This window comes from Euwallacea fornicatus, chromosome 1 (genome assembly GCF_040115645.1).
Source record: "Euwallacea fornicatus isolate EFF26 chromosome 1, ASM4011564v1, whole genome shotgun sequence".
NCBI classification, from domain to species: domain Eukaryota; kingdom Metazoa; phylum Arthropoda; class Insecta; order Coleoptera; family Curculionidae; genus Euwallacea; species Euwallacea fornicatus.
The window spans coordinates 3,504,259-3,520,276 of NC_089541.1; the positions used below are offsets into that span (position 1 = coordinate 3,504,259).

At 33.4% G+C, this 16,018-nt stretch overlaps 3 protein-coding genes across 4 annotated transcripts; 1 reads left to right on the plus strand and 2 right to left on the minus strand.

The window, feature by feature from the left end:
* Positions 1–2,396: 2,396 nt before the first annotated feature.
* On the minus strand, positions 2,397–6,311 carry LOC136343924 (WD repeat-containing protein 48 homolog). Its single transcript, XM_066290938.1, has 13 exons — positions 6,040–6,311; positions 5,708–5,912; positions 5,442–5,654; positions 5,245–5,385; positions 5,081–5,186; positions 4,931–5,027; positions 4,372–4,476; positions 4,120–4,320; positions 3,958–4,071; positions 3,688–3,905; positions 3,422–3,629; positions 3,148–3,321; positions 2,397–2,874 (listed from the first exon to the last, which is right to left on the minus strand). The coding sequence occupies exons 1-13, from the start codon at positions 6,079–6,081 to the stop codon at positions 2,779–2,781; spliced, it is 1,920 nt and encodes a 639-aa protein (XP_066147035.1). The 5' UTR covers positions 6,082–6,311; the 3' UTR covers positions 2,397–2,778.
* A 693-nt stretch (positions 6,312–7,004) lies between these two features.
* LOC136343549 (glucagon-like peptide 2 receptor) lies at positions 7,005–11,803 on the minus strand. 2 transcript variants are annotated; one of them, XM_066290342.1, is made up of 8 exons: positions 11,491–11,803; positions 8,759–9,010; positions 8,542–8,700; positions 8,071–8,227; positions 7,882–8,012; positions 7,726–7,823; positions 7,513–7,669; positions 7,005–7,450 (listed from the first exon to the last, which is right to left on the minus strand). In XM_066290342.1, exons 1-8 carry the CDS (start codon positions 11,674–11,676, stop codon positions 7,205–7,207), a joined length of 1,386 nt encoding a protein of 461 aa, XP_066146439.1. In that variant the 5' UTR covers positions 11,677–11,803; the 3' UTR covers positions 7,005–7,204. The 2 variants fall into 2 exon arrangements, with proteins under 2 accessions (XP_066146439.1, XP_066146430.1); XM_066290333.1 differs by having other exon boundaries at positions 8,542–8,704; positions 8,763–9,010; positions 11,491–11,767.
* Positions 11,804–12,232: 429 nt separating this feature from the next.
* Positions 12,233–15,463, plus strand: LOC136343606 (15-hydroxyprostaglandin dehydrogenase [NAD(+)]-like). The gene is made up of 5 exons (XM_066290445.1): positions 12,233–12,622; positions 12,673–12,799; positions 12,856–12,962; positions 13,195–13,526; positions 15,201–15,463. Exons 1-5 carry the CDS (start codon positions 12,521–12,523, stop codon positions 15,349–15,351), a joined length of 819 nt encoding a protein of 272 aa, XP_066146542.1. The 5' UTR covers positions 12,233–12,520; the 3' UTR covers positions 15,352–15,463.
* Positions 15,464–16,018: the final 555 nt, after the last annotated feature.

The following is a 16,018-nucleotide window of genomic DNA, read 5'->3' on the forward strand; positions in this document are numbered from 1 at the left end:
TTCTCATAACAACACTCTTAGAAGAATCTGATTGATGGAGAAAGAATGCCATTGTTGGTTTTCGATACGATGTTTGTACCTATTGTTCATAAAAAAAATTAAATTTATCCATTGTATCTGTATTATCATGATTTTTAACTTGATGTCTTTAATACCATATGAAATTTTAAATTAGTATTGTTCTGGAAAAATCCCAAATTTCATTTTCCATCAAGTTCTCTTTGCAATGAGAAATGAATTTTTTATTCCGTCCGGGTATTTTTAAATAATGAAACTGGTGCCTTAAATTCGCCATTTTTCCCCCATTTTACTAAATCTCGAAACATCACATGTTATTTCCTATAATGTATCGTTTTCAACACCGCTCAGCTGTACCTTTACAAAGGCAGATTTTTTATTTTTTGTAAGTCTTGGTACCAATATCACTTCGTAGATGATTCACTTGAATGTTAGTGCGGCGATGAGCAGGATGTTCGTCATTCGCGCTCCATAAATAATAAGGGTAATTGGGTTTTCTTTTGTTCTTAAGACTCGTGAGGTACGCCGTTGGTATATCCATGACTTAGTGAGTGAAAATGGATGTTGCTGATGTGATTCTAGCTCACGCTTTTGATGCTCGGAGGTGAATTCAAATTGTTGCTTTTTGTGGTTCACAGTTAAGTTTTGTCATGTCAGTGAGAACAATGTTATCAGAATTTTAATTGATAATCGAAACTATTTGCAATTTTGGCTCTTCTAAAAATTATTTAAGACCTTTGAACATGACTGAAAAATATTATCGCATCTTGAGCTATTTTGAACATAATTTTTTTTTGTTTCAGATCTCCTCTCGGTACCTCTCTGGTTCAAGTAAAAAATTATTTGTTACCCTAAGTGTTTCAAAGATTTTATTTTGGGAATTAATATTGATTTTTTTCAGGATCTAATATTGAGTTTCTTACAGGAAATAATATTGAATCTTTTACAGGAATTCATGTTGAATTTTTCACAGGAACTAATGTTAAGTCTTTTACAAGAATTAATATTGAATATTTTTCAGGAATTGATATTGAATTATTTATAGGAATTAATATTGAATCTTTTACAGGAATCAATATTAAATTTTTTACAGGAATTTGATATTAAATTTGTTACAGAAATTAATATTTATTTTTTTCAATAATTATGTAATATTAATTTTTTTTTGTATGTTGCAGAATTCCGTTCTACCAAACTTTCGCGAGTGTTGGAAAGCAACTTAGGGTACAGAGTTTTTTTCCAAATAGTAGCAATTTTAATTTAGATAGAGTAGTTTTAATCCAAATAATGTTAATGGCAGATGTCTACCTACAATTGGAACTGTGGAAGTTGAGAAGATAATTTTAAACAGAAATGAAGATAATCCCAAATCAGGCGGTAGACGCTTGGGGTTCGAATTGGCTTTTTCCAAAAATATCACTAATAATATGTTGCGAGAGCAGTTGCTCCATCCGTATCACGTGCAACACATGCAAAACGTTTTGAATATAAACCCTGAAAATCGGCCGACGTTTTACTGTTTCTTTGAAACAATGAGAATATTATATACTATTTTTTGTAAAAAGCTTTTATTTATGGATGACTTTGTGTGCATTAAATCGGGAAGTGCAAAAATATATAGCAAATATGTGTATAGTGATGAAAATTTTCTTGAAATCAGAGAGAAACATTTCCAGCATGATCTTAAAATTAACGTTTGTGCGGGTATAATTGAAATTTTTATTATTGGAAGTTGTAATAACAAATCGGTTAAATGGACATAAATATTTACTATTCTTGCAAACCACTTTACTCGATTTATTGAAGGATGTTCCTTAACAACTTCGCGATGAAATATTGTTTATGCACGATGAGACGCTACTTCATATGAGTATAAACGTTGGTAGATTCAAAAATTAAACATATCCCAACACATACATCAAAAAAGGTAACGATGCACCCGTAAATTAGGCAATGAGATCCCTTGACTTAATGATTCTAGTCTTTTTCCTGTAGGGAGTTCTTAAATAAAAATGTATGCTTTCCCCCATCGTCACAGAAGGTGAATTGGTGCAAAGAATTTTTAACGCTGCAGATTATATCAAAAATAAGCCCAACTCGATATCCAAAGTACAGATTAATTTTTTGAAAAGAATTTATTTGTATATTCTGGAAAACGGTTATCCTTTTGACCTTTTGTTAGAAGAATTATACTAAGTTGGTAGTTATTTACAATTAAAATCGTTGTCTCGTTTTTGTTCCGGCTAAACAATAATAAATTGCAAGGTATCGTAAATAATTTTTATAGCGAAATGGCTAGCGGGAATTTTACAACAGATAAGCTTTAAAATAAATTCAGCTTGTAGCAGAGAAAAAATGAGAATAATTCCTACAGGGCATAACAAAAATACAAATATTTATTTACCAACCACGCTACATTTTTAATACTTCCACGTAATAAAAAGAAGATCCATTTAACGTCTAAACACACCAATTTATGTAGTAATTTTTAATTCCATCACAAGTGAAAACTGAAAAAACCGTTTAGCAATTATTTCGAAAAAAATTATTTAAGGATTTTGGTGCCTTGTAGCGGCAAAACGAACTAATACCGGATATAGGTAAGTTTACCTAGAACGCCTTGTTTTTAGTTCAGGAATTTTTGGTCAAACATTGCACAGTCATTTCACCTTGCATAACACACATAACATAGATACAAATCAATTTTATACATATAATAGATAATACGATAATATTCGCACTAAAACTACAATATTTTATCTATTTACTAACAATTTTATAATATAATACTAAATCTGTTGTGTACTTCCACATATAGTACCTTATGGTGCGAAGGTCCATGGAAAGATCCACTGGCTGAAAAAATAATTGCATAAAATTTAACAAGAATAAAAATTTATTAGAGAATTTATTGTATGGAATACAGGGAAGCCACACTTTTAATGACTTGACTAATTAAGGAAAAATCAAGTATATTCTCTCACTGTAATAAATGTAAGATTAAAAAGTAAAAGAAACTTGAGGAAATCAAGAAATTATCATATCTTAGCGAAATATCTCCATTATATATAGATACTTTTGGACGTAAGTCTTTTAATTCTTAGGAATTTTAGGCTCGTTTTAACCTACCTGATCTGAACAAATCAGCTTTATTTGATCCACAGTGTAGCCAGTGCTGGTTTGCGCCTGAGAATCACCTTCAGCCCCAGGTGAAGTAACTGTACCCTCTCCCAAAAGCTTCTCTAAGACGTGTTCAGCCACCTTTCGGCACTGAATGAAATCATTGGCTACAAGTCTATCAGGCTAAAAAATAAAATAGAGTTTTGGCTTTAAATTAACTAATTAGATTCGTAAGTTTTAACATAATTTTACCAGTTGTTATCATTTTTTCTTTTGAACTCACTTTTTTCAGTCTATCCTGTTTCAGTAAATTAGCAGGAACACTTGAATGAGGTTTAAGATAGAACTGAATCTTATTAAATTTATTGGTGCAATTGTCTTCGATATTAGTAACCACCCAGTTTGGGACTGTTTCATTTAAAAGTGCATTCTCAGTGTCGCCCCCAGTGTCACCCACTAATACCCGATAGAGAGTGCGTCCCCCAATTTCACTACAAATTTAAAGGAAAAAAAACACCATTGTTTTCTAGACCAAAGACATGATTGAACCTTAATATTAATGGAGTGTGTTTGGGGACTGTAAAGTAAATTTTCCCCTCCTGGTCAGACTGTACTCCTCTCCAGTGCTCAAATAAGGCTTGTAAAAGCAACTTTCCGTAATTTACTTTTTGGTCAGGCTCTGCATGATCTCTAATTCCTGCATCTTTAACTGAAACCCAAGCGCCAAAGCAGTCAACTTCGTCTTGTCCTAAATGAATTGTTAACATCTAAAAAACCTTCTTATAACTTACAGATTTTTATTTACAATGCGGTGCATACCCCAGTTTTAAGATCTGTGTTAAACCAATTAGGAACATACATGAGTTTTTCATTATTTCGAGTGTTAATTTCATTTTGGTAATTAACTTGCCCCAAAGTCTCTATTTTTTTGGCCTAAAAATATTTTTTTTTTAATAAATCAATAAATATACAATAACATACACGAAGAATATCGAATAAAGCCACAGTTCCGCTGGTATCTTTGGTCAATACATGTCTTTTATCATTGAGTACTGTGGCTTTTATTATACCAGCATCTCCGGGAATAACTGAAATTGGTTGTGAAGGCATAGGAACGTCCTCCTTGAAGTTTTTCTCGTTGGGTAACTTCCAACATCGAATTGTAGAATTTGATGTTGAGACCTGGTGATTTTTTGGGTTTAAATGTTGTCATAAAAGCTCTACTAAATTTACCCAAATTCCCTGCTGATCCGCAGTGAAACACATTTTTAAAATTGGGGCGTCTTCGGTGCACACTAATATAGTGTTTTGGATGTTTTTAAGATCGGTCATTATTACCTAGAACATATTTTTGCATCGACTGCATTTTTACAGAATATCCCCACCAGGCAACCCATAAAAATTTATTTATTCTACGACCAGATTGACTTTTGTTGCTTAACATCGCCAATGGTTGGGATACGCGTTATCATATTTATGTAATTAGTTTAATGCGTATTTTGGAGTTCACGTATTTTTTACATTGGCTTTTAATATTAATGCTTATGTCCTTATTTTATGATTGTGGGCAGACACCAGCGCCTTCCCTGGCAGTGATCATGTCAAATTCGAGATAATTTCATTTTGATTCATGGTATAAATTTAACAAATTTTTGGCATAAAAGTAATAGTAAATTTCCAAGAACTTAGAATAGAAAAAACCGTCCCATGTCGGACATTTATTTATTTTATGAAGTACTGATGATGCATATTCGTCCCTAAACGCCTAATATAGTTACCCACTCTTTTATACCTTTTTGTCTCGTCCTCCTGAAATTACATAAGTGAAGTTTTCTGTGGCTAGTAAAGCCCAAACCGAGTCGGCATGGACCAATATAGTTTGAATGCATCTAACCCATGAAAATCGATCAGAATAAAATGATAACTTGTCCGATTTTACTACCTCTGCTGCCCTATGTTCCATACTTTAATAGAGCCATCACAACTGCCTGAAATGCATTGAGAACCATCCCTCGACACCACCAGAGCTTTCACTGTTTCTGTATGCCCTGACATTTACGAATTAAGTAGTTATAATAAGTTTTATTCAAATTTTCAGCTTATTACCTTTTAATTTACATAACTTAACACATGTTCGCGGGTCCCAGAGCCTTAAAACTTTCTCAGTAGACCCACTAACAATTACACTTCCTGGGGGATTCATTGCTAAGCTGTATATAGACTCTTTACTCCCAACAAGACTGGATGCTTAAAATTTAAATTTCAATGATAATTGATTACACCTTGATTTTATTACTACTTACTAGTGACAGTATTATTGGATGCTGTTAATGCAGTTAAAGTGTTAATGTCCCATAAATAAATGGATTTATCAAAACCAGCAGAAGCTACCTGTTCTCTGTCTTTGGCATAAGCCAAAGCCCTAACATAGTCTTTATGAGTTCGAAGAGTAGACATGCAGAAGCCCTTGTAAGCATTCCAGACTTTGACTGTAGTGTCTGAACTGGCTGATATCACTACAAAAGATTATATGTTTTTGATATTTTTAGGGAAGTATATGAAAACTTACAATGTCTTCCTCCACAACACAAAACAATGTCATGAACCCAATCAGTGTGATGTTCCATGCTGTGAACAAACCTTTCATGTTCATGTGCCCGGACTATAGAGTCTCTTCCAGCTGAATAAAGTCGATCTAACTGGGGATCAAACTGTAAGGCATTGACACCAGAACGGTGTTTCTTTTCCTCTGGTTCACATATTACCATGGACACCTTTGGGTTAATACACAATAAATTAAATTTTATTGTAAATTATCTTATATTAGTAAGTAAAATATTTGAATGATAATGTGAAGCTTATTAATAGAGACTATACGAACTATGGGTATTTTAAACCAACCTGGACCTTTTTTCTGGTATTCTGGGTCTTTGTATTTGCCATTTAGTTTAGGATAATGTGAAATTAGAGATCCGAGAATTGCAGGGTCCGCCTTTTATCTAACGATTTGCAATTGAATTAGTTTAATAGTTAAAATGATTTAATGAGTTCTTCGGGTTGAATTCGTAGTAATTCACATTTGAATAGTTTATTAAATTAAAACTGTTAATTATTTATTTGTTTATGTAAATTTATGTTTGAAGAAAGTAAGTTAGGTTAGGATGGAAAATTTGTGCTGTTTGGCACTTCAATTCAAACTGGCAACGTTGTTCTTAGTGCTCACATAATTCAAATAATATTTCGTCTCAAATGAATATTGATAGAACAAAAGAATTAAAGCACTGGAGTAAACCCTTTTTTTTACATTTAGAGAAGTTTTATGTGGTATAATTTCCAACGGTTTATGCTTGGACTCGCCATTGGAACTAAAAACCTACAAAATGTATATCAGTGTGAGTTTAAAAAATCGCTGTAAATGGGACAAAAACTAGCTTTTATCATAATAAAGAGATTAATTAATATACATATATGTTAATCACCTAAAACGCACGTTTCATGGTAAAAATTAGGGATTCACATAACATTTCAGTCATGTGACTAGAATGACGACATTAATAATATTAATATTCAATTATTTTTTGCGGTATACTTGATAAATTCGACTGCTTCGCACTTCAAAGTGTGTAGAATTTCAGAAAGAAAAACACCCAGAAACACATTAAATTTCATGGTATTTTGAAGGTTTTTAATATCACCTCAACTGGGATTAAAGCTGTTATTATCACCATTATACATGTTTTTTTCATTTAACATGCATTCTATGAGTAAATTCCGAATATTCAAAACCATAATATTTCAGATAAGAGTAGTCGACCATTTTTCCTTCAATTTCTCTTTAGTTTTACATTCATTTCCCAAATAAAACATTTTATTATAGATAAATTTAATAATAAAGAAAAAATATCAAATAAATTATTATGTACAACAAATTTCCTTCAGAGATCTTTAATATTATCGAAAATAATGGAATCCACTAATTTGTCAAATTTAAAACAATCATCACAAAGACTTAAATCAACACATCCATTTACACCACACCAGTTTTTTTATAAAAAAAACTATATAGCTACATTATCGAATGCCCATTTAGACCCTTATTCTTCGCAGAATCATCATCGACTATGCCGAAAAGTTTTAAATTTTCCAAGGCGTCATCCTGGTTGTGGAGAAAATATTGTTGAGTGTTACTAGAAATGGTTCTGCTTCGCCTAAATTCCTTATCAGTTTGGTCCACTACTGCGGTATACTTCCTTATAATTTCCTTATGTACGTCACTGTTGAGAAGACAATATACCAAAGCTGCAAACAGACCCTGAAAAAATAAAAACGAAGTACTAAATAATTAGATATTTAAGGATAATCATTCATACTTACCAGAAATGACATAAAAGTTTGATCGGCCAATATCCAGACCAATTCCAAAATTATATTTTCGCTCTGTGTTATATTTATGTAGAGGCTGAGGATCACAGAGAAAACAAAGGGAACTCCATAGAGCGGTATTAAAATAAGGGTTGATTTCATTAGTTTTCTATAAAGGGTTAATCAAATAGCGTAATAAAAAGTATTAATGTTTCTTATACTAACTTGACATATTTCATTCTTCTTTGATGCGTGAAAGTGGAAGTAAATTGCAGTTTCATGACCAAAACTTTCACAATGATCTTGAAAAGCGCCAGATTTATCTGTAAAAAGAGAGCTTTTGTGTTGTTACTGCATAACTGCAATTGGGTATCATCAGACCAAAACTGTAACATAACTGGGTACGTCTATCAATAAATGAATGTATTGGTCATCTTTTCTGGTCCAACATCCTGTATCCTCAAAAATGAGTCTTAGAATCATCCAGGGGATAACGAAGAAAAATGGAAGCGCTATAAATTATTCACTTAATAAATTGATCATTTCCAGACATGATGTTTATATACATACACCATCCTAATATACAATAAGTGTTTGTTCCATGGCTCTCGGAGAACAAATTCAAGAATATAAGATTATGCAAGTACAGTCCTTCCATCAACAGGAAGATAAAATTGGATAATACGCAGTAACAGTGGATGCTTACAAACATCTTGCAGGTCCAGGTCTAAAAAGGTTAAATTCCTCGACTAAGATTGTAGTAATTTTACAGTAAATTTCGGTTATTTACATTGTTTGATAGACAACATAAATAATTCTCTTTGTGGATCATTTTAGTATCTTTTAAAAAGGCACCAAGAAACCACCTTGAGAATATCTGAAAATCATACAACTTAACAGTTTATTTAAATCAAAAATCCGCATTTACCTCATCACACTTGCGTCATAGAGCAGTATTTATAGTCTAATTTCAAATTTTCTCAAGTGCCAAAAATTGAAAACTTTGGGTGATTGACCACTATAATGCATTAACATACATACGTAATTTATTTGGTAAATTTTCCCATTCTCAGTGAAGGTGATGTCGCCTGCCAAGGCGATTCCATTATGAAACAATGACTCTTTGATGAGATAAACTGCGGCCCTTAATATATACGAAGCGAATACGTTCATGTGGAGTTTGTTCCGTTCGCAATGCAACTTTCTGAAATCGAGAGTTCTTTAGATTTTTTTTTAAGAATAAGAAACGTTTGCAAACTTGCTTTAAAGCTACGAACAAGGCGAAAGCTGTGACTAGAGAGATGAGGGATACTCCGTATCCCGTAAAAGTGAAGTATCGAACGTATTTTAACCATGTATTTCGTGTTTTAATGGTGGTGTTCATTTTTTCCATGGCTTCCAAATCGTAAAAATTCACGTTTCCGCATTGAGTTAAATTGGTCCAGTGGTCATTCTCGTATAATACCAACCAAGTCCCATTGTCCAGGCATTGTTTTGTAGCAAATCCGTCCTAAAAATGATCAACTTATATATATACATATATAAAACATGAAAGTCGATAAAAAATTAAGGCCAAAACCTTCGTATGACGTTTTGAAGATAAAGTACATGGTTATTTAATTGAGTAACACGTTAATACCCATGTAATTCTATTTTATTTTTCAATAGGTCATTGTTAATTTTTTCAGTGTAAGTCGAAGTATAATCAGTTTAAATTGTTTATTTGCTACAACCAAAATTCAATCTTTAATTATATATTTTCCTAGAATTATGAACGAGAATTTATTTTCGGTAGTGATTTGAGTATAGTTTTGAAAAACAATCATGTGACATTATCCATATTATGCAATACATGTAAAAAGAGTTTAAGCTTACTGGTACTCAAGCTCTTTACCACATACATATACTTTTTGTAATATTTTACGAATTTTTCCCACCCTGTATGGTAGGTTTGAAATTCAAAGATTGTTATGCTAAAGTGGAAATTTTCATAATAATTTGAAGAAAAATAATGCTCCACGCGACTGGATTTATTATCATGTATGCTCTAGAAATGACCATCAAGAACGTAGCAACGGGAAATCCGCCTTGATTAACCTCAGAAAATCTTACCGTTCCTGACCTTAAAATGTCAAGTTCAAAAAAACGGTTTTTGTGTATTTGATTTTTGAAGTTTTCAAAAGCCTCTTTCTTAGGTCAGGGGGTATAGTGAATATGATTAAAGAACTTTGAATGTACATTTATCGAAACATAAATTTCACTGCAACTTGCCGAAGAAAAATCTATACGCCACTGATTTGAAACTTGAAGATGCTTTTACAGAATTTTGAAATTTTTGTCACTTCATAAAAGCATGATGTTCAAAACTTTTTCCCCCTTTGTATATGTGCGGAATAAACAACGGGGTACAATCGTACCAATGGAGTTGTAAAGGCGCCTCATGCAGAGAAAAGCACAATTATTTTTAACATTGTGATCCCACATTGACTCGTTCGAAAAGAATTTCCTACAACCTTCATTTAAATCTGTAGAGTCTTCTATTAAAAACTAAAATTTGGAAAATCTCTACACCATCTGCTTCATAACAAATTTTGAAATTCAACTTTATATACAAAAGAGTAGAATTTAAACTCGTGGAAATCAGAACCGTGGCAAAAAGATTTATCCTTAATTATCGACGTATTTTGTTATATCACTATATAATTTTGTAAAATTTTATAATCCATTCCTGACTTGTAAAGTTCTTTTGTGACATTGGTTGTTCAAAACAAATCTGCAAATGCCGAAATTTATATATTCACTTTAGAAACTCATATTTCTTTTTATTATATAATGCGTTATACCTGTTTTTGAAAAAAAAAGCTTGGTTAACAATGATATGTCTCTACTTCTTTGATTTTAATAATATAGTGCTGATTGTACCGATTTTTTAAAAATTTTGTTTCAAACTTGGTTTATGTGGAGAGTCTACCCCCCTAATTTTGATACCTCCAAGTAAAACAACGCAAAATATTGAAATTTACCGCATTTTTTTGTCATAAAAATGAAGGAGGTGAGTAACCAATATCAATTTTGTGACATGTACTCAGTTTTTGTACATTTCATTACACCCCTAAGAAGTTCATCTAAACGCCCCCGATTTGTGCGCAATTTTTTACTCAGCTGTATTTTCAAACTTTTCCCGAGTATCCAAAATCCACTTTTCAGTAGCAAAGACCTAGAAAGCTGTTGGAATTTTCTAACTCGTGCAATGTTAGCAAAACCTCCTCTAACTATACATAGCGCCCTTATGCCTTTGATTTCAAGGCATTATTTGAAGCTAAGCATTTTGATTGTCAAAGCTAAGCTTTTCAAAACTCGCCTGCCAAAATCGTAACAGTACAAATAGCGAGAGAAGCGACTCAAGAAACCCCATTATCTATTTCTTTAAGATGTAGCGCAGTTTTATAGATGTTATTGCATTTTTAGCGGGATCCCTGCGTAATGTTAATGCAAAGTAACCCCATTAACGAAAATCACAAACATACAGGTGGGGCGGGTTGCGAAGCTATAAATTTTATTTGCAATTTTATTTATCAAAACCGAAGTTCTAAAATCCACTCAAAAAACTGAGACATGCCAATGAATTTAAAAAATCCGCCATTGATCGGAAATACGTAAAGAAGAGAAGGCCATCATCAGTCTATAAGACTTCCATGTATACCTAATTCGTTTTAGCAAGATTAATTGCGATTTTAGATATTTCCTACGTCCTTCATTTTAATACGCAATTTTGAAGCAGGTTTTTTGGAATTTTTACAATTTTCAAAATCCATTTGCAAAAGCTAGATTCGCAACTGGGAGGTTTTTGACCTATTCAGAACATATTAAAAAATCCATTTTAGTTTGTACTAAATGTGCTCGTTGCTTTGCCACTGGATTGATCAGGTCTGCAGGTATAAATCAGGGGCGCACCTGCTAATGGGAATATTATATGTAAGTTGTACTTACCTTCGTAGATTTTACGAATTTATTAGAGCAACTTTGACTGGCCAATTTCCCAGCTTCCGTTTCGGGCCAGCAGAAATATTCGTCAAAAACTCGCTCACACCCGTTATGGACTGTTTCCGCCATGGACAAACACCTTTTCCGTAGGTTGGCGCGGATTCCCTCAATTTTTTCCCCATCATCCTTCATGTTTCCACGCACCGCGTTGTTTTCAAACTGATTAATTCGGTGCGGCAAAGTGATAGTTGAGCGGCGATTTCAATATCCTTTATTTTGTTTATTTTCATCGTCTTACTAATGGATCGATTATAAGCACTTCTGTGTGTATCTTATAAAACGTGATTTGATTTATCGGTCTCCGTCCGTGTTTGGCAAACAATCACATTTGTCAATATGTTGTTGCGATGGGGTGGCTCTTTAGATGATTGGTCTTTTGCGGTTTTCGTTTTCTGTTAAATTTTGAAACGTCGAAGACAATGAAAAGAAACAGCCCGGAAACGGGCCTTCGTTCAAACGAAATAGCTGATTCTTCGCTAAGAAATATACCCTGCTTGCAATAATGTGTTTTTTTGTTACCCATTTCAGTCATAGTTTTTCCAGCAAAGATATTTAAATTAAAACAGTATTCTCTGGCAAACCTATATGTTTACATTCTCTCCTCCTTATTTACGTTCAATTTCAAATCAAAGGATTACCTCTGTTTTACTTCCATCACGTATCCACACGAAAACTTCCAAATCAAAGGGCAAATAATCCCACCAGAAACGTGATAATAAGTCATTGTTAGATCATTAGGGAGCTGTGACCAATTCGGTCGGCTTCGACCGAATTTGACTTCCACTGATCCAGCACATATCATGGCTTAAAACAATCTTCTTTCAGCAAAAACAATTAAATTTCCTATCGGCATGAATTATAAGATAAGGTGATGTGTAATGGAACAAAAGTTTGTTATCATTTTTCGCTAACGAAGCAAAAAGTTCATTACATAAACATATTATGTTAGTTCAGATGTAGTTGAGATAGTTGAAGGATGGCTTCTTTCCCCGTGAGAAATAAAGTGGCTTTAATTACAGGTGGAGTAGAAGGAATTGGACTGGCAATAGCCAAAGAATTACTGAGGAATGGGGCAAGGGTGAGGTTGATATTGAATTTTCTTTAAAATTTTAATGATTTGCCCCTCAGGGAGTAACGTTGGCAGATTTGAATTCTAATTTAGGAAAAACAGCAATGCAGGAGCTTGAAAGCTCTTTCGGAGCAAACAAGGCAATATTTGTCGAAACCGATGTGCGAGATATTGACAAATTTGAGGGTATCAGGCAACTATTAACTGACACCTAAAAGGTTTAAATTAACTTTTGTTTGCAGCGGCCTTCATTAGAACTATAGAAGTTTTCGAGCAGATAGATATACTGGTTAATAATGCAGGAAATCTGGATGGTAATCAGCGGAACAATGAAATAGACATTAACTTGGTACGTGTTATAGCGTGTTCCGAGTTATAAAACAATCCCTTGATGCCGTTAAAAGAAGTGAGGTTAATGTGATATTATTAGGAGAATTTCTAACCTCCCTCGTTTGTCAATATCGAGTGACGCAAACCGTTCCTGTATTCCATCAAGTTACTGCGTTGAATTGTAGAACGATTTGACGACCACATAAACCTTAAGTTTTGGTTACCTTCTTTAATGACATCCCCCTCTCTAGAAAGGAACTATCAATGGTATGCTCGTCGGCTTCGAAAAGTACCTCCAGACCAATCGATCCGGTAACCACGCCGTGATAATGAATCTCTGCTCGACTACAGGGTTGAAAGCAAAGGGTAGCATTCCCATTTACAATTCGACGAAATTTGCTGTGCATGGTTTGACCATTGCATGGGGTACTAAGGCCCATTTCGAGAGGAGTAAGGTCAAGGTAGTGGCCCTATGTCCAGGGGTCACTTTCACGAATTTGCTAAAAAAAGTGTCGAGGCGTAATTTGGAAGCATCCTATGAGGAACACATGAGCAAGTACGAGGCTTCTGGTCCTTTTCAAACGTAAGAAATATTGAGTAGTAGATCAGTATATTTTATTGTTTCGTTGTTTAATTTGAAAGTGTTTATGTAATTTCTGTTTATGGAAGAGGGCTGCGGCCCTTCATTTATTCTTGTGAAGGGAGGAAGTTTCGATACAAGCACATTAGTTAGCGCCTTGATTGGGATTAAAACAGAAACGATCTAGAGATTGTAACAGATTATCAGGCAAATATTTCAGGAGGTGGTAGTACTCGGCAATATAAGAAGAAAATACTAATATACCCATAGTCAAAAACGCACCATTTTTTATATACAAGGTTCTCTCTAAGCATACGAAACAAAATAGCAAAATATGAAAAAAAAAACGAACTTTGTCACCACGTATATCAAAAATGGTTCGTTTTTGACTGTGGATATACTATAAGTATATTCTTCTTATTTTATCGAGTACTACCGCTCCCTGAAATATTTGCATGACGATTTGTTACCCCCTATATAGAGGACGCTACCACCTACGCTATTGACTGCTGCACTTTCCTATTTATATCCTAAATCATCAAAATATTTATTAGTTTCATTTGAAACCAAAATAGTTTCTAATCGTTCTTTCTTTAAGAACGTTATATTTTTATTTAGAATGTCAATATGCGACTGGCTGCAATCGTCTTTGATACCCCAAAGACATTGGTCTACTGACGTTAGCATGCTAACTCATGCTAGGTTGGAAGCGTACTAGGCAAAACGTTGAGGTGTATTTTTTTAAAATTATTCTTCATTGAAGTAAACCATATTTTTAGTTAGAAAGATAGAATGCTACTTATTGCCAAATTTTTCTATCAAATAAGAGCAATGCCGTGGACATTGAACTTGGCACTCCAGTTGGTGCGAAAAGAGGAACATACCAAGTAAAACTTTGATGGATTTTATTTTGAAGTCAAAATAGTTTCATATCATCCTTTATTCAAAAGCACCGATTTTTTATTTAGAAACTTGGTACACTACGGGCTGTAATCGTTTCCTGTGACCCAAAGCGGGTACTGTAAACACTGATATTGCCGCTCCAATAGAGTTGAAACGTATAGCCGACATAGCAGACAATATTTTGACGGATTTTAGTTGAGGTCAATATATTTTCAAATCATAATTTCTAATTAAAAAACTCTTTGTTATTTAGAAATACCAAATGCCGTTAACTGGGATCCCTTTCTATGATTTAAAGCCGGAATTGTAAACATTCATATTGACTCCCCAATTAGTTGTAAAACAGGGACGTACTAAGACAAATTTTAATGGATTTTACTTGGAATCAAAATATGTAGTTACAAGTTCTGTGTCGTTAATAAAATCGTAATTTTATCTAGAAAGAGTACATAATTAATACGAATAAGCTAGGGGCGTGTATGTCGAGATTTTCGAGGTTCTGTAACGACTATACACCACTGATTATGACATTTATTCTATGGGTTTCGCAATTATTGAAATTACTGATCTCTTTTTCCATGTGGTGTTAATAGATAGTTAAAGTAATTCTGTTTTTGCCAACTCTACGCGACTGGTTGGGATACTTCTTGATACCTTGAAATATAGCGCTGTAGTTTCCTTCAAATTCGAAATGTACTTATTTACAAAGTTTTAATAGTTTTGTCGTACTTGTTCTGTACGTTTGTTCAAACTTGGGAAATACCAACATTCCAGGCTGGAACAATGCGCTGAAGGGGCACTCCAAGTAATCGAACTGGCTCCCAATGGAACCGTTTGGGTTGTCGAGAGGGGCGAGAAACCCTATCAGTTTGTGTTACCGGATAGGTTTAAATTTACTGAAAAGAAATATATTACTAACCAGTAAACTGGGAGCAACTTCTGAAGATGTCCGAATAAAATTAATCAGAAAATATGGAAGTATATAAACCAGTAAACGAAAAAATAAACTTAAAGCAATAAATAAATTTTCTTAGAAATTCGCGTGTTTATTCCCTTATAATGCTACACTCTTTCAAATTGTATCTCTTGTTAGGTTCATTAAATATTTCCCATATTGTTTAAAGTAAAATAAATAAGTAAAAGTTGAGGTGCTCCGATTTAATCGATGTTTGAGTCCACTGTTCAAATACGAACAGCGTAGGTATGAACAGCTCAGAAATCGAATCGGAGAATTTTGATTTTCTGAGTCTAAAATTTTCACGTTATATAATCCACAGAATTTTTTACACCAAAAAATTAAAGTTGTCTAATTCAATTTTTGACTTGCGCCTACAAAAGTTGTATTTTACTTGTACTTCAGAGCCAAATATCGTTGATATCGAAACACCTTAAATTCTACTTTATTTTTTTGTGCAAAATAGTCTTGTACTCCACTGGTTTTCCAAACATTGATATGACAAAATTTTAGAGAAATTTCATCTTTTGGTGTCAAAAATGCAGATAACTATATTTTTTCCCGATAATTCTATACTATTTTCACTGAACAACATACAGCTAGTTTTGTACTGTATGAAATGAATCTCTGAAATTTT

What these genes read in the sequence shown, in the direction of transcription:
- LOC136343549 (XM_066290342.1), bottom strand. Translation starts at nt 11,676, where the DNA reads ATGAAGGATGATGGGGAAAAAATTGAGGGAATCCGCGCCAACCTACGG. An exon ending in AATTCGTAAAATCTACGAAG is followed by an intron (nt 9,011 to 11,490) that starts GTAAGTACAACT and finishes GATCATTTTTAG; the next exon opens with GACGGATTTGCTACAAAACA. An exon ending in CCAGTTATGTTACAGTTTTG is followed by an intron (nt 7,824 to 7,881) that starts GTCTGATGATAC and finishes CTCTTTTTACAG; the next exon opens with ATAAATCTGGCGCTTTTCAA.
- LOC136343606 (XM_066290445.1), top strand. Translation starts at nt 12,521, where the DNA reads ATGGCTTCTTTCCCCGTGAGAAATAAAGTGGCTTTAATTACAGGTGGA. An exon ending in TACTGAGGAATGGGGCAAGG is followed by an intron (nt 12,623 to 12,672) that starts GTGAGGTTGATA and finishes TTTGCCCCTCAG; the next exon opens with GGAGTAACGTTGGCAGATTT. An exon ending in GCTTCTGGTCCTTTTCAAAC is followed by an intron (nt 13,527 to 15,200) that starts GTAAGAAATATT and finishes CCAACATTCCAG; the next exon opens with GCTGGAACAATGCGCTGAAG.
- LOC136343924 (XM_066290938.1), bottom strand. Translation starts at nt 6,081, where the DNA reads ATGGCAAATACAAAGACCCAGAATACCAGAAAAAAGGTCCAG. An exon ending in GTGTTGTGGAGGAAGACATT is followed by an intron (nt 5,655 to 5,707) that starts GTAAGTTTTCAT and finishes AATCTTTTGTAG; the next exon opens with TGATATCAGCCAGTTCAGAC. An exon ending in AGCTGATTTGTTCAGATCAG is followed by an intron (nt 2,875 to 3,147) that starts GTAGGTTAAAAC and finishes TTATTTTTTCAG; the next exon opens with CCAGTGGATCTTTCCATGGA.